Genomic DNA, 18828 nt, shown 5'->3' with positions numbered 1-18828 from the left:
ACTGAGTGCCCCCTCCTGCAGGATCTTACACATGCTCCCTAACAATACAGCTGAGTGCACCCCCTCCTGAAGGATTTTACACATGCTCCCTAACAATACAGCTGAGTGCCCCCCTCCTGAAGGATCTTATACATGCTCCCTAACAATACAGCTGACTCCCCCCTCCTGAAGGATCTTACACATGCTCCCTAACAATACAGCTGAGTGCCCCCCTCCTGAAGGATCTTATACATGTTCACTAACAATGCAGCTGAGTCCCCCCCTGAAGGATCTTACACATGCTCCCTAACAATACATCTGAGCCCCCCCTGAAGTATCTTACACATGCTCCCTAACAATACAGCTGAGTACCCCCTCCTGAAAGATTTAACACATGCTCCCTAACAATACAGCTGAGCCCCCCATGAAGGATCTTACATATGCTCCCTAACAATACAGTTGAGTGCCCCCCTGAAGGATCTTACACATGCTCCCTAACAATACAGCTGAGTGCCACTTTATGAAGGATCTTACACATGCTCCCTAACAATACAACTGTGTGCCCCCCTGCTGAAGGATCTTACACATGCTCCCTAACAATACAGCTGAGTGCCCCTCCCTCCTGAAGGATTTTACACATGCTCCCTAACAATACCGCTGAGTCCCCCTCCTGAAGGATCTTACACATGCTCCCTAACAATACAGCTGAGTGCCCCCCTCCTGAAGGATCTTACACATGCTCCCTAACAATACAGCTGAGTCCCCCCTCCTGAAGAATCTTACACATACTATCTAACAATACAGCGGAGTGCCCCCTCCTGAAGGATCTTACACATGCTCCCTAACAATACAGCTGAGTGCCCCCCTCCTGAAGGATCTTACACATGCTCCCTAACAATACAGCTGAGTCCCCCCTCCTGAAGAATCTTACACATACTATCTAACAATACAGGGGAGTGCCCCCTCCTGAAGGATCTTACACATGCTCCCTAACAATACAGCTGAGTGCCACCCCTCCTGAAGGATCTTACACATGCTCCCTAACAACACAGCTGAGTGCCCCCTCTTGAAGGAATTTACACATGCTCCCTAACAATACCGCTGAGTCCCCCTCCTGAAGGATCTTACACATGCTCCCTAACAATACAGCTGAGTGCCCCCCTCCTGAAGGATCATACACATGCTCCCTAACAATACAGCTGAGTGCCCCCTCCTGAAGGATCTAACACATGTTCCCTAACAATACAGCTGAGTCCCCCCACCTGAAGAATCTTACACATGCTATTTAACAATACAGCGGAGTGCTCCCCTCCTGAAGGATCTTACACATGCTCCCTAAAAAATACAGCTGAGTGCCCCCTCCTGAAGGATCTAACACATGCTCCCTAACAATACAGCTGAGTCCCCCCTCCTGAAGAATCTTACACATGCTATCTAACAATACAACGGAGTGCCCCCCTCCTGAAGGATCTTACACATGCTCCCTAACATTACAGCTGAGTGCCCCCTCCTGAAGGATCTAACACATGCTCCCTAACAATACAGCTGAGTGCCCCCCTCCTGAAGGATCTTACACATGCTCCCTAACAATACAACTGAGTGCCCCCTCCTGAAGGATCTAACACATGCTCCCTAACAATACAGCTGAGTCCCCCCTCCTGAAGAATCTTACACATGCTATCTAACAATACAGCGGAGTGCCCCCCTCCTGAAGGATCTTACACATGCTCCCTAACAATACAGCTGAGCCCCCCTTCCTGAAGGATCTTACACATGCTCCCTAACAATACAGCTGAGCCCCCCTTTCTGAAGGATCTTACACATGCTCCCTAATAATACAGCTGAGCACCCCCTCCTGAAGGATCTTACACATGCTACCTAACAATACAGCTGAGTGCCCCCTCCTGAAGAATCTTACACATGCTCCCTAACAATACAGCTGAGTGCCCCCTCCTGAAGGATCTTACACATGCTCCCTAACAATACAGCTTAGCCCCCCTTCCTGAAGGATCTTACACATGCTACCTAACAATACAGCTGAGTGCCCCTTCCTGAAGGATCTTACACATGCTCCCTAACAATACAGCTTAGTGCCCCCTCTTGAAGGATCTAACACATGCACCCTAACAATACCGCTGAGTGCCCCCACCTCCTGAAGGATCTTACACATGCTCCCTAACAATACAGCTGAGTGCCCCCCCATGAAGGATCTTACTCGTACTCCCTAACAATACAGCTGAGTGCCCACCTCCTGAAGTATCTTACACATGCTTCCTAACAATACAGCGGAGTGCCCCCCTCCTGAAGGATCTTACACATGCTCCCTAACAATACAGCTCAGTGCTCCCCACCTCCTGCGTGATCTTAACCATGCTCCCTAACAATACAGCTGAGCCCCCCTGAAGGATTTTACACATACTCCCTAACAATACAGCTGAGTGCCCCCACCTGAAGGATCTTACACATGCCCCCTTACAATACAGCTGAGTGCCCCCCTCCTGAAGGATCTTACACATGCTCACTAACAATGCTGCTGAGTGCCCCCCTCCTGAAGGATCTTACACATGCCCCCTTACAATACAGCTGAGTGCCCCCCTCCTAAAGGATCTTACACATGTTCCCTAACAATACAGCTGAGCCCCGCTTCCTGAAGTATCTTACACATGCTCCCTAACAATACAGCTGAGTGCCCCCCTCCTGAAGGATCTTACACACGCTCCCCAACAATACCGCTGAGTACCCCCTCCTGAAGGATCCTACACATGCTCCCTAACAATACAGCTGAGTGCCCCCCTCCTGAAGGATCTTACACATGCTCCCCAACAATACCGCTTAGTATCCCTCCTGAAGGATCCTACACATGCTCCCTAACAATACAGCTGAGTGCCCCCCCCCGAAGGATCCTACACATGCTCCCCAACAATACCGCTGAGTGCCCCCCTCCTGAAGGATCCTACACATGCTCCCTAAAAATACAGCTGAGTGCCCCCCTCCTGAAGGATCTTACACACGCTCCCCAACAATACCGCTGAGTACCCCCTCCTGAAGGATCCTACACATGCTCCCTAACAATACAGCTGAGTGCCCCCCTCCTGAAGGATCCTACACATGCTCCCCAACAATACCGCTGAGTACCCCCTCCTGAAGGATCCTACACATGCTCCCTAACAATACAGCTGAGTGCCCCCCTCCTGAAGGATCTTACACACGCTCCCCAACAATACCGCTGAGTACCCCCTCCTGAAGGATCCTACACATGCTCCCTAACAATACAGCTGAGTGCCCCCCAATGAAGGATCTTACACATGCTCCCTAACAATATAGCTGAGGGCCCCCCTCCTGAAGGATATTACACACGCTCCCCAACAATACCGCTGAGTACCCCCTCCTGAAGGATCTTACACACGCTCCCCAACAATACAGCTGAGTGCCCCCCTGAAGGATCTTACATATGCTCCCTAACAATACAGTTGAGTGACCCCCTGAAGGATCTTACACATGCTCCCTAACAATACAGCTGAGTGCCCCCTCCTGAAGGATCTTACACATGCTCCCTAACAATACAGCTGTGTGCCCCCTCCTGAAGGATCTTACACATGCTCCCTAACAATACAACTGAGTGCCCCCTCCTGCAGGATCTTACACATGCTCCCTAACAATACAGCTGAGTGCACCCCCTCCTGAAGGATTTTACACATGCTCCCTAACAATACAGCTGAGTGCCCCCCTCCTGAAGGATCTTATACATGCTCCCTAACAATACAGCTGACTCCCCCCTCCTGAAGGATCTTACACATGCTCCCTAACAATACAGCTGAGTGCCCCCCTCCTGAAGGATCTTATACATGTTCACTAACAATGCAGCTGAGTCCCCCCCTGAAGGATCTTACACATGCTCCCTAACAATACATCTGAGCCCCCCCTGAAGTATCTTACACATGCTCCCTAACAATACAGCTGAGTACCCCCTCCTGAAGGATTTAACACATGCTCCCTAACAATACAGCTGAGCCCCCCATGAAGGATCTTACATATGCTCCCTAACAATACAGTTGAGTGCCCCCCTGAAGGATCTTACACATGCTCCCTAACAATACAGCTGAGTGCCCCTTTATGAAGGATCTTACACATGCTCCCTAACAATACAACTGTGTGCCCCCCTGCTGAAGGATCTTACACATGCTCCCTAACAATACAGCTGAGTGCCCCTCCCTCCTGAAGGATTTTACACATGCTCCCTAACAATACCGCTGAGTCCCCCTCCTGAAGGATCTTACACATGCTCCCTAACAATACAGCTGAGTGCCCCCCTCCTGAAGGATCTTACACATGCTCCCTAACAATACAGCTGAGTCCCCCCTCCTGAAGAATCTTACACATACTATCTAACAATACAGCGGAGTGCCCCCTCCTGAAGGATCTTACACATGCTCCCTAACAATACAGCTGAGTGCCCCTTTATGAAGGATCTTACACATGCTCCCTAACAATACAACTGTGTGCCCCCCTGCTGAAGGATCTTACACATGCTCCCTAACAATACAGCTGAGTGCCCCTCCCTCCTGAAGGATTTTACACATGCTCCCTAACAATACCGCTGAGTCCCCCTCCTGAAGGATCTTACACATGCTCCCTAACAATACAGCTGAGTGCCCCCCTCCTGAAGGATCTTACACATGCTCCCTAACAATACAGCTGAGTCCCCCCTCCTGAAGAATCTTACACATACTATCTAACAATACAGCGGAGTGCCCCCTCCTGAAGGATCTTACACATGCTCCCTAACAATACAGCTGAGTGCCCCCCTCCTGAAGGATCTTACACATGCTCCCTAACAATACAGCTGAGTCCCCCCTCCTGAAGAATCTTACACATACTATCTAACAATACAGGGGAGTGCCCCCTCCTGAAGGATCTTACACATGCTCCCTAACAATACAGCTGAGTGCCACCCCTCCTGAAGGATCTTACACATGCTCCCTAACAACACAGCTGAGTGCCCCCTCTTGAAGGAATTTACACATGCTCCCTAACAATACCGCTGAGTCCCCCTCCTGAAGGATCTTACACATGCTCCCTAACAATACAGCTGAGTGCCCCCCTCCTGAAGGATCATACACATGCTCCCTAACAATACAGCTGAGTGCCCCCTCCTGAAGGATCTAACACATGTTCCCTAACAATACAGCTGAGTCCCCCCACCTGAAGAATCTTACACATGCTATTTAACAATACAGCGGAGTGCTCCCCTCCTGAAGGATCTTACACATGCTCCCTAAAAAATACAGCTGAGTGCCCCCTCCTGAAGGATCTAACACATGCTCCCTAACAATACAGCTGAGTCCCCCCTCCTGAAGAATCTTACACATGCTATCTAACAATACAACGGAGTGCCCCCCTCCTGAAGGATCTTACACATGCTCCCTAACATTACAGCTGAGTGCCCCCTCCTGAAGGATCTAACACATGCTCCCTAACAATACAGCTGAGTGCCCCCCTCCTGAAGGATCTTACACATGCTCCCTAACAATACAACTGAGTGCCCCCTCCTGAAGGATCTAACACATGCTCCCTAACAATACAGCTGAGTCCCCCCTCCTGAAGAATCTTACACATGCTATCTAACAATACAGCGGAGTGCCCCCCTCCTGAAGGATCTTACACATGCTCCCTAACAATACAGCTGAGCCCCCCTTCCTGAAGGATCTTACACATGCTCCCTAACAATACAGCTGAGCCCCCCTTTCTGAAGGATCTTACACATGCTCCCTAATAATACAGCTGAGCACCCCCTCCTGAAGGATCTTACACATGCTACCTAACAATACAGCTGAGTGCCCCCTCCTGAAGAATCTTACACATGCTCCCTAACAATACAGCTGAGTGCCCCCTCCTGAAGGATCTTACACATGCTCCCTAACAATACAGCTGAGCCCCCCTTCCTGAAGGATCTTACAATGCTACCTAACAATACAGCTGAGTGCCCCTTCCTGAAGGATCTTACACATGCTCCCTAACAATACAGCTTAGTGCCCCCTCCTGAAGGATCTAACACATGCACCCTAACAATACCGCTGAGTGCCCCCACCTCCTGAAGGATCTTACACATGCTCCCTAACAATACAGCTGAGTGCCCCCCCATGAAGGATCTTACTCGTACTCCCTAACAATACAGCTGAGTGCCCACCTCCTGAAATATCTTACACATGCTTCCTAACAATACAGCGGAGTGCCCCCCTCCTGAAGGATCTTACACATGCTCCCTAACAATACAGCTCAGTGCTCCCCACCTCCTGCGTGATCTTAACCATGCTCCCTAACAATACAGCTGATCCCCCCTGAAGGATTTTACACATACTCCCTTACAATACAGCTGAGTGCCCCCCTCCTGAAGGATCTTACACATGCTCACTAACAATGCTGCTGAGTGCCCCCCTCCTGAAGGATCTTACACATGCCCCCTTACAATACAGCTGAGTGCCCCCCTCCTAAAGGATCTTACACATGTTCCCTAACAATACAGCTGAGCCCCGCTTCCTGAAGTATCTTACACATGCTTCCTAACAATACAGCTGAGTGCCTCCCCTCTTAAAAATTACCCAATGATATTTTCAACAGGGCATTACGAGTGGTATCTATTTGGTCCATTAACTTTAGTGCATAGCAACTGATAATTTGTAAAAGTAATAAGGATGGCGCAAATGGGACGATAGTTGGGAGTTGAGTGACGTTCCTCCAACACTCTGCCTCATTGCCAGAAATGTCATTCTGTTGGTCTCTCACACAAGTTTGTTATTTCTGTCAATCCTAGGGAAGTATAATGTGTTTGGAGTTTATTTTGGTTTAGATTCCATGCTTGAATGTAGTGGCAGCATGGACTGTGCCATTTTCACTTTGGGAAAGATCAGTGTTTTTTCTTTTAGTCTCAATTCAGTACTCACTTTTTCAATAATGATGTGTCCAATATATTTGTGTTTGGGCCAGAGGTAATTATGTCATCACTGATAACATAACAGACTGGTCAAACGATGTGTACGATTGATGACCAAGCTGCTCACTGAGTGTCAAACACCTGCCTTTATCGTTTGTGCATGAAAATGGGGAGTTATCATGCCCTAGTTTAATTCTTATCATAGAAGTAAAATAGTACAGCGTACATGCCTGGCCTTGATGATTAAATTATACACAGGAAATGTTTTGTTCACCCACTGGGTCTCATTTGTTTTTCCTCATGCTCTTGGATACTAAATGATTCTAAATAAAAATACATCTCACTGTTTCTTCTATATCACATTATATGTTATCATCTGAAAGCCACTGGATGTCTTTCCCCAATAGATGGCGCGTCAAAGTCTTATTAGTTACTATGTGAGTAAATAAATCATGCACTGGTGAGGAAGGATAGCCCAGGGGCAATGTGTGTGTCTTGGAAGCAAGACAACACAGCGCCACACAGGTTTGAATCCTGATCCCGTGCTTAGAAACCACAACACTGGTATTAAGTGGTATAAATGAACAATTAAATACATTAAATAAATCACTATTACTCACAGTGTGCCTGTTACATGTAATGCCTTCGATTGTGAACATGTTGAAACTAATAAAGTGCTTCTCCTTTAATTTCAATAGGTGACTGATGTCCCAGAAAAGCAACAACGCTGACTGGTTAATTCTCTGGATAATGAAGTCCAAAGCTTCATTGATACACAGTGGAGTTTCCTAACATCTTAGAAGTATACATGTGTGTGGTCCTGTTGTTGTTTGAAATTATACAGGAACTTGGATTGAGAAACCTATAGAATACATGCTGGGTTTCATCCATTCAACACATTTATCGTAGCATCCAGCAGCACAGTGCTACAATACATATCTAGCATTAGAGACAAATGGTAGCAACAGTGCTTGATGTGCAGTAAGAAAGCCCCCTTTGCCTATTAGTCCAGAGAGAACACATGAAAGTGCTATTTTACATAAATATCGAATGTAAGGGTTGTTTGTTTACATTATTGTTTTAAACACTTGTAAATGTGAATTGACAAATATTATCCATGCCCTAAATATTTTAAAAGCTTCAGTCACAAACATATTCCTGTCACCAGAAGTGACCTCGCATGAGAAATCTCACCTGCGGTCTGAATGGGGGAAATACTTCAGTGGAAACAGTCCTCTGATGAAGCTCCTCACAACATACACTGGCGCGATACCCGACCAATGAACAGAATGAGGACAGCGGTGCTATCTACTAAACCTCATCTGTGCTCTGAATTTGGGAATAGACTCCATGTGCATGACATTCCTAACTGCCGCCAGAGGACACATACAGGAGATAAACCTCACAAGTGCACTGAATGTGGGAAAGGGTTTGGTCGGAAAGAATCTCTTACTTGTCACCAGAGAACACATACTGGTGTGAAACCTTATCAGTGCACTGAATGTGGGAAACGGTTTGGTCGGAAAGAATCTCTTACTCGCCACCATAGAACGCATACAGGTGAGAAACTTTATCCGTGCACTGAATGTGGGAAAGGGTTTGCTCAAAAGGGACATCTTATTTACCACCAGAGATCTCATACAGGTGAGAAACCTCATGAGTGCACTGAATGTGGAAAAGGATTTGCTAAGCAGGGACATCTTATTTACCACCAGAGAATACATACAGGTGAGAGACCTCATGAATGCACTGAATGTGGGAAAGGGTTTTCTGAGAAGGGAAAGCTTACTCTCCACCTAAGAACACATACAGGTGAGAAACCTTATCAGTGCACTGAATGTGGGAAAGGATTTGCTCAGAAGGGACAGCTTACCCTACACCTGAGAACACATACTGGTGAGAAACCTTATCAGTGCACAGAATGTGATAAATGGTTTTCTGAGAAGGGACAGCTTACTCTCCACCTCAGAACACATACAGGTGAGAAACCTTGTCAGTGCACTGAATGTGGGAAAGGATTTGCTCAGAAGGGACAGCTTACTCTGCACCTGAGAACACATACAGGTGAGAAACATCATGCATGCATTGAATGTGGGAAAAGGTTCAGTCACGAGGCAGGTCTTATTTACCATCAGTTCTCACATACAGGTAAGAAACCTCATGTTTGTAGTGAATGTGGGAAGACCTTCTTTTTGAAGGGAAACTTTATTCGCCACCAGAAAACACATACAGGGGTGAAATCCCACGTGTGCACTGAATGTGGCAAATGGTTTTCTGAGAAGGGCAAGCTTACTCTACACCTGAGAACACATACAGGTGAGAAACCTCATGAGTGCACTGCATGTGGTAAATGGTTTTCTGAGAAGGGAAACCTTACTCTCCACCTGAGAACACATTCCGGTGAGAAACATTATCAGTGCATGGAATGTGGGAAAAGGTTTGCTCGGAAGGGACATCTTATTTACCACCTGATAACACATTCAGGTGAGAAACCTTATCAGTGCACTGAATGTGGGAAAGGATTCACTCAGAAGGGGCATCTTACTCTCCACCTAAGAATACATACAGGCGAGAAACCTCATAAGTGCACTGAATGTGGTAAATGGTTTTCTGAGAAGGGAAAGCTTACTCTCCACCTGAGAACACATACAGGGGAGAAACCTCATAAGTGCACTGAATGTGGTAAATGGTTTTCTGAGAAGGGAAAGCTTACTCTCCACCTGCGAACACATACAGGTGAGAAACCTTATCAGTGCATGGAATGTGGGAAACAGTTTGCTCAGAAGAGACTTCTTATTTACCACCAGAGTGCACATACAGGTGAGAAACCTCATAAGTGCACTGAATGTGGTAAATGTTTTTCTGAGAAGGGAAAGCTTACTCTCCACCTGAGGACACATACAGGTGAGAAACCTCATGAGTGCACTGAATGTGGTAAATGTTTTGCTCAGAAGGGACATCTTACCCTCCACCTGAGAACACATACAGGTGAGAAACCTCATGAGTGCACTGAATGTGGTAAACGGTTTCCTGAGAAGGGAAAGCTTACTCTCCACCTGAGGACACATACAGGTGAAAAACCATATCAGTGCATTGAATGTGGGAAAGGGTTTGCTCGGAAGGGACAGCTTACTTACCACCAGAGAACACATACAGGTGAGAAACCATATAATGCAGTGAACGTGGAAAAGGATTTGCTAAGAAGGAACAGCTTACCACCAGAGAACACATACAGGTGGGAAACCTTATGAATGCACTGAATGTGGGAAAGGGTTTGCTAGGAAGGGACAGCTTACTTACCACCTGAGAACACATACAGGTGAGAAATCCGATGAGTGCACTGAATGTGGGAAAGGGTTTCCTGAGAAAGGAAAGTGTACTCTCCACCTGAGAACACATACAGGGGCAAAACCATATCAGTGCATTGAATGTGGAAAAGGATTTGCTAAGAAGGTAAAGCTTACCACCAGACTGTCAAAGGACACATACAGGTGAGGAAAGGTATTGGTGTAAATAATGTGGAACAAGCTTCAGTGGGCCGCTTGATATCTAAGTACAAACACATATACGCGTGACATTGTATAGCGTCACCATCGAAACTGATCTTTTCATTGGTCACTTCAGTTTCTATTCATCAATGATATATTTCACTCCACTATCCTGACACATGCTATGCACCCCTCCGACCCTGCGTGATCAAAGTAGAGGAGAGCTAGATCATCCCTACTGAAGTCAAACAATGGATCATCTAATACCAGACACTGAGGTGTCCACTAATTGAGTTCCGACCTTCGCACAGAGATATTGGCATTGTACTTTGGCTCTTCCCATCCCAAATCATGTTCTTCCCCTGGCAGGCCCAGCCCTTACCTCCTTGCGAACCCAGGTGCCTTCCTGTGACATGCTTAGAGCACTGTGTTGTAGTCTGAATTTCATGTATTTATTTTGTATTGTTAAAGCAGCTGTCTAGTTCAGTGGGGTTGACCACACCAGGGGTGGAGGCAGGGCTGCTTTAAATCTCCCTGCTGGCCTTCAGCCTGCAGGCCTTTGTGCCCTGGTTTTGTGAATTGGGCCTTTAAACAGCACCTCCCTCTTCCCTTCTTCCACTCCTGCATTCCATTCCCAGCCATTTGGGCCTTGCATCAGGAACTAAGGCTACTATCGCGCCAGGCTATTACCTGTGTTCTTGACTGCATAACTTTGCGCTTGGACCAAGGGGGGAGGGAGAGCTTGCTCTGGGACTGAATGAGCGCTGCTGGGATTCCCAGCCAGGACCTGTACTTTACACTTTACAAAAACCCTTCCATGTATTAGACTTTCAGCCTACAAAATGGCAGAACTCCGGCTCCCTGGGCCTACAGCCCAGCTCTCTACCATGTCACCTTCGCTGTCCTTCTAACACCTAATTTGTGAACCACCCATAGGTTGGTTAACTATCTATCCGGCGTACATCTGCACCTTAGTTAAACCTCGGAATCCTCAACACGTCTTTTGTTGCTCTTTCTGTGTTGCTACTTCTGTATTCTTCTAATATATGTACAATCTAACTACACAAATGCATACGCATTCTGTCGTGCCAACCACAAGCTACCAGCGCGTTTTACATTCTAGTACGGTTTTTGCAGCTTGAATCTCTTCGCTTGCGCAGGGCTTTGAACCTGCATTCTAGCGTCCATCCCATTTTATTAAATAATATGGACATTTATGTTAAAAAGGGACCTTTGTGAATAGAGTAGAATAGAGAAGAAAGGGCAAATTGAATTTATAATATACACTGAGCAGCGAGGCAATACAACTCATGTTAATCTGAAAATTAAATGTACATTTTTGCATAAAATCAGTTTTAAGCATAATCATATCATGACTGTTCTATCTAAATTCCAGGAAGGAATAATGGACACAAACAAATGTTTACCAAATGAAAATGATCCTGGATAAGCTGACAGGTCGAGTGTAAACTTTACCCAGCTCAGTTCATAAACTGAATGAAATGCTGGTTAGAAGAATATTGAGATTTAACCGTTGTGTCATTATGTGTTACAATTAAAAAAGTACATTGTTAATAATCCCTTCCTTTGTATGTTAAATCGTTCTGTGTGCTGGCTTCACTTTGGTGTAAACTGCTTGCTGGACCAGAGGCAATTCCTTTGTTTTAATAAGTGGAGTGACCATCTTGATTCCAGTGTTATGTTAAAATGCATGCGATTGTCAACTTTTTATCTTTCTTACCATCATTTTTGTATGAGCTGCGTTGGCTGGTACAGCAGGTGGCACACAGCAGGTGGCACACAGCAGGTGGCACACAGCACTATCTCCATCTTCAGCTGGGGGAAGGAAATATCAATAAAACAATCTGGAGAAAAAAGAGCCCACATGCTTCCCCTCTGCTACATCAGCTTCTTTGACTCCCTGTCAAATGCTGTGTCAAGTTTAAGATTCTTTGTGTTACACATCGCGCTGTTCATCGGATGGGAGCTACTTTTCTCCAAGACAAAACTGGCCCGCTATATTCCCACCAGAGCGTTGCACTCAGCTTCTCAAAGTTTGTTGAAGATTCCTCGATTCTGCAAAATGCATGCAGGCAGATGTTCTTTATTGGTTTCGGCTCACCCAATATGGAACCGTGTGATCACTGATCACCTTGCTTTTTGTAAGTCCCTTAAATCCTTTTTGTTTCAATTTGCTTCCTTTCTAGGGCCTAGATGCCTTTGGGCCTTGATTTGGGCTTTGCAAATTCAAATACATGCACACATTAGCTAGATTGTTTTCACTGGCTTTAGAATGCTGCAGTTCATTTAGCATTTTATTTGACAAAATGTGACTCTATTACACCTCTATGACAATCTTTGCATTGGCTTCTAGTGCGCTCCAGGATACATTATACAATTCTTTGCCTGTTTTTCAAGTGCCTTCATAGTTTTACCACTAAGTACTCATTATTTAACATCCAGGTCTCTTCTTTCTGAACATTTCCTTTTACTGGTATTAAAGTAAGGAACAAATACAACTTAGAAGCCAGATGGAGAATGGACAAATGCGGTTCCATTTATTGAGTCTTGCAGGTCAACAAACAGACAGCAACCCACCATACCCAAACCACCTAAGTCAACAAAACCCGCCACCAACTCACCTGGCATTTATTATCCTCAACACTGACCTCCTCCAGAACAGGTCACTTCTGTTTGACTTAACCTGCCCCAGTTATAAACAATATCCTAGAAGCCAGCCCTGTGTGCCTGCTGTCCGGAGAAGGGGTCTTCGAAGTCCAGAAGAGGAGTGCCAGACATTTAGAGCCAGATAAGTCCATTGGCATCATCCAGGGTCCGAAGGATAGTTTCGTGACCTCTGGAGGCCATTGCACTCTACAGCCCAGAAATGTGGGGTACCCTGCCATAGTGATGCTGGACACCTGCAGCTGTGAAAGTTACAAACTGCTGAAGAACATTTCAAAGGACATCCTTGCCATCATCCCTGACCACTTTTTCCCTTCGGAGAGAGTTCAGAGTTGCTGGAAGCAGAGGAGGGTCCATTGATGCGTTTCCTGCTACCAGAATCTAACAAAGATGTCCTGAGGTTCCAGACTTGGTGAGGGTCCAAGGTCCACTCCAGTGGTCGAGTCCAGGTTGCTAGAAGCCGTCCAGAGGTCTGCGTTGTGGCTGCAGCACCGAAGAACCGGAAGTTGGAAAATCACAGACAGAATTCATCCAAGGGTCCCAGGGTTCTTACTTTCATCTGCCAAGTCTTGGGATACACTGATCTGGTAGCCTCGCCCACCTTTGGAACACGCCTGTCTGGTAGGCTCGCCCACCTTGGGGACACGCCTGTCTGGTAGCCTCACCCACCTTTGGGAAATGCCTACCCAGTAGTCTCGTACACCTTTGGGACATGCCTGTCTGGTAGCCTCACCCACCTTTGGTACACGCCAACCTGGTAGCCTCACCCACCTTCGGGACACGGCTGTGTGGTAGCCTCACCCACCTTTGGGACACGCCTACCAGGTAGCCTCGCCCACCTTTCGGACACACCTACCTGGTAGCCTCACGCACCTTTGGGACACGCCTACTAGGTAGCTTTGCCCACCTTTGGGACATGCCTGTCTGGTAGCCTCGTCCACCTTTGGGACACGCCTGTCTGGTAGCCTCGTCCACCTTTGGGGCACGCTTGTCTGGTAGCCTCGCCCACATTTTGGACACGCCTACCTGGTAGCCTCACCCACCTTTGGGACACGCCTACCTGGTAGCCGCACGCACCTTTGGGACACGCCTACTAGGTAGCTTTGCCCACCTTTGGGACACGCCTGTCTGGTAGCCTCGTCCACCTTTGGGACATGCCTGTCTGGTAGCCTCGACCACCTTTGGGACACCCCTAATTGGTAGCCTCGCCCACCTTTGGGACACGCCAAGCTGGTAGCCTCGTGCACCTTTGGGATACACTGATCTGGTAGCCACGCCCACCTTTGGGACACGCCAAGCTGGTAGCCTCGTGCACCTTTGGGATACACTGATCTGGTAGCCACGCCCACCTTTGGGACACGCCTGTCTGGTAGCCTCACCCACCTTTGGGACACGCCTACCTGGTAGCCTCACGCACCTTTGGGACACGCCTACCTGGTAGCCTCTCCCACCTTTGGGACACGCCTACCTGGTAGCCTCATGCACCTTTGGGACACACCTACCTGGTAGCCTCGCCCACCTTTGGGACACGCCTACCTGGTAGCCTCGCCCACCTTTGGGACACACCTATCTGGTAGCCTCATACCACCTTTGGGACACACCTACCAGGTAGCCTCGCCCACCTTTGGGACATGCCTACCTGGTAGCCTCGCCCTCCTTTGGGACACGCCTACCTGTTAGCCTCACCCACCTTTGGGACACACCTACTAGGTAGCTTTGCCCACCTTTGGGACACGCCTGTCTGGTAGCCTCGTCCAACTTTGGGACATGCCTGTCTGGTAGCCTCGCCCACCTTTGGGACACGCCTAACTGGTAGCCTTGCCCACCTCTGGGACACGCCAAGCTGGTAGCCTCGTGCACCTTTGGGATACACTGATCTGGTAGCCACGCCCACCTTTGGGACATGCCTACATGATAGCCTCACCCACCTTTGGGACACGCCTACCTGGTAGCCTCACGCACCTTTGGGACACACCTACTAGGTAGCTTTGCCCACCTTTGGGACACGCCTGTCTGGTAGCCTCGTCACCCTTTGGTACACACCTACCTGGTAGCCTCGCCCACCTTTGGGACACGCCTACCTGGTAGCCTCTCCCACCTTTGGGACACGCCTACCTGGTAGCCTCATGCACCTTTGGGACACGCCTACCTGGTAGCCTCGCACACCTTTGGGACACGCCTACCTGGTAGCCTCACGCACCTTTGGGACACGCCTACCTAGTAGGCTCACGCACCTTTGGGACATGCCTACCTGGTAGCCTCGCCCACCTTTGGGACACGCCTACCTGGTAGCCTCGCCCACCTTTGGGACACACCTATCTGGTAGCCTCATACCACCTTTGGGACACGCCTGTCTGGTAGCCTCACCCACTTTTGGGACATGCCTTTCTGGTAGCCTCACCCACATTTGGGATATGCTTACCTGGTAGCCTCGCCCACCTTTGGGACACGCCTACCTTGTAGCCTCACCCACCTTTGGGACACGCTGTCTGGTAGCCTCACCCACCTTTGGGACACGCCAACCTGGTAGCCTCACCCACCTTTGGGACACGCCTACCTGGTAATCTCATACCACCTTTGGGACATGCCTACCTGGTAGCCTCGTCCACCTTTGGGACATGCCTACCTGGTAGCCTCGCCCACCTTTCGGACACGCCTACCTGTTAGCCTCACCCACCTTTGGGATACAGCTGTCTTGTACCCTCACCCACCTTTGGGACACAACAACCTGGTAGCCTCACCCACCTTTGGGACACGGCTGTCTGGTAGCCTCGCCCACCTTTGGAACACGCCTGTCTGGTAGCCTCACCCACCTTTGGAACACGCCTGTGTTGTAGCCTCACCCACCTTTGGGACATGCCTACCTGGTAGTCTTGTGCACCTTTGGGACATGCCTGTCTGGTAGCCTCACCCACCTTTAGGACACGCCAACCTGGTTGCCTCACCCACCTTCGGGACACGGCTGTCTGGTAGCCTCACCCACCTTTGGGACACGCCTACCTGGTAGTCTCGCCCACCTTTGGGACACGCCTGTCTGGTAGCCTCACCCACCTTTGGGACACGCCTACCTTGTAGCCTCACGCACCTTTGGGACATGCCTACCTGGAAGCCTCACGCACCTTTGGGACACGCCTACCTGGTAGCCTCGCCCACCTTTGGGAGGACACGCCTACCTGGTAGCCTCGCCCACCTTTGGGACATGCCTACCTGGTAGCCTCACGCACCTTTGGGACACGCCTACCTGGTAGTCTCGGCCACCTGTGGGACATGCCTACCTGGTAGCCTCACGCACCTTTGGGACACGCCTACCTGGTAGCCTCGCCCACCTTTGGGATACGCCTACCTGGTAGCCTCGCCCACCTTTGGGACACGCCTACCTGGTAGCCTCACCCACCTTTGGGACACGCCTACCTGGTAGCCTCACGCACCTTTGGGACACGCCTACCTGGTAGCCTCGCCCACCTTTGGGACATGCCTACCTGGTAGCCTCGCCCACCTTTGGGACACGCCTACCTGGTAGCCTCACGCACCTTTGGGACACACCTACTAGGTAGCTTTGCCCACCTTTGGGACACGCCTGTCTGGTAGCCTCGTCCACCTTTGGGACACGCCTGTCTGGTAGCCTCGTCCACCTTTGGGACACGCTTGTCTGGTAGCCTCGCCCACCTTTGGGACATGCCTGTCTGGTAGCCTCGCCCACCTTTGGGACACGCCTGTCTGGTAGCCTCACCCACAATTGGGACACGCCTATCTGGTAGCCTCGCCCACCTTTGGGACACGCCTACCTGGTAGCCTCACGCACCTTTGGGATACACTGATCTGGTAGCCTAGCCCACCTTTGGGATACACTGATTTGGTAGCCTAGCACACCTTTGGGACACGCCTACCTGGTAGCCTCGCCCACCTTTGGGACACGCCTACCTGGTAGCCTCACGCACCTTTGGGATACACTGATCTGGTAGCCTAGCCCACCTTTGGGATACACTGATTTGGTAGCCTAGCACACCTTTGGGACACGCCTACCTGGTAGCCTCGCCCACCTTTGGGACACGCCTACCTGGTAGCCTCACGCACCTTTGGGATACACTGATCTGGTAGCCTAGCACACCTTTGGGATACACTGATTTGATAGCCTAGCACACCTTTGGGACACGCCTACTTGGTAGCCCTAGCACACCTTTGGGACATGCCTACCTGGTAGCCTCACGCACCTTTGGGACACGCCAACCTGGTAGCCTCGCCCACCTTTGGGACACGCCTACTAGGTAGATTTGCCCACCTTTGGGACACGGCTGTCTGGTAGCCTCACCCACCTTTGGGACACGCCTACATGGTAGCCTCGCTCACCTTTGGGACACGCCTACCTGGTAGCCTTGCCCACCTTTGGGACATGCCTACCTGGTAGTCTCGTGCACCTTTGGGACATGCCTGTCTGGTAGCCTCACCCACCTTTGGGAAACGCCAACCTGGTAGCCTCACCCACCTTCGGGACACGGCTGTCTGGTAGCCTCACCCACCTTTGGGATACGCACCTTTGGGACATGCCTACCTGGAAACCTCACACACCTTTGGGACACGCCTACCTGGTAGCCTCGCCCACCTTTGGGAGGACACGCATACCTGGTAGCCTCGCCCACCTTTGGGACACGCCTACCTGGTAGCCTCACGCACCTTTGGGACACGCCTACCTGGTAGCCTCATGCACCTTTGGGACACGCCTACCTGGTAGCCTCGCCCACCTTTGGGACACGCCTACCTGGTAGCCTCACGCACCTTTGGGACACGCCTACCTGGTAGACTCACGCACCTTTGGGACACGCCTACCTGGTAGCCTCGCCCACCTTTGGGACACGCCTACCTGGTAGCCTCACCCACCTTTGGGACACACCTATCTGGTAGCCTCATACCACCTTTGGGACACGCCTGTCTGGTAGCCTCACCCACTTTTGGGACATGCCTTTCTGGTAGCCTCACCCACATTTGGGATATGCTTACCTGGTAGCCTCGCCCACCTTTGGGACACGCCTACCTGGTAGCCTCGCCCACCTTTGGGACATGCCTACCTGGTAGCCTCGCCCACCTTTGGGACACCTTGTAGCCTCACCCACCTTTGGGACACGCCTGTCTGGTAGCCTCACCCACCTTTGGGACACGCCTGTCTGGTAGCCTCACCCACCTTTGGGACACGCCAACCTGGTAGCCTCACCCACCTTTGGGACACGCCTACCTGGTAATCTCATACCATCTTTGGGACACGCCTACCTGATAGACTCACGCACCTTTGGGACACGCCTACCTGGTAGCCTCGCCCACCTTTGGGACACGCCTACCTGGTAGCCTCACCCACCTTTGGGACACACCTACCTGGTAGCCTCACCCACCTTTGGGACACACCTATCTGGTAGCCTCATACCACCTTTGGGACACGCCTGTCTGGTAGCCTCACCTACTTTTGGGACATGCCTTTCTGGTAGCCTCACCCACATTTGGGATATGCTTACCTGGTAGCCTCGCCCACCTTTGGGACACGCCTACCTGGTAGACTCGCCCACCTTTGGGACATGCCTACCTGGTAGCCTCGCCCACCTTTGGGACACCTTGTAACCTCACCCACCTTTGGGACACGCCTGTCTGGTAGCCTCACCCACCTTTGGGACACACCAACCTGGTAGCCTCACCCACCTTTGGGACACGCCTACCTGGTAATCTCATACCATCTTTGGGACACGCCTACCTGGTAGACTC

The 18828-nt window shown here is 49.8% G+C and overlaps 1 protein-coding gene across 1 annotated transcript in view; it reads left to right on the top strand.

The window, feature by feature from the left end:
- LOC138552164 (zinc finger protein 268-like) overlaps nt 1-11976 on the top strand; it is a 90522-nt gene extending 78546 nt beyond the window's left edge. The window contains exon 5 of the mRNA XM_069642518.1: nt 7609-11976. Within this exon, the coding sequence (XP_069498619.1) occupies nt 8116-10161 (2046 nt within the window). The 5' untranslated portion in view covers nt 7609-8115 and the 3' untranslated portion in view covers nt 10162-11976. The remainder of the gene's footprint in view (nt 1-7608) is intronic.
- Nucleotides 11977-18828: the final 6852 nt, after the last annotated feature.

Source organism: Ambystoma mexicanum, chromosome 1q (assembly GCF_040938575.1).
Source record: "Ambystoma mexicanum isolate Mex_15411 chromosome 1q, UKY_AmexF1_1, whole genome shotgun sequence".
Lineage (NCBI taxonomy): Eukaryota > Metazoa > Chordata > Amphibia > Caudata > Ambystomatidae > Ambystoma > Ambystoma mexicanum.
This window is presented reverse-complemented; position numbering and strand designations above follow the sequence as displayed.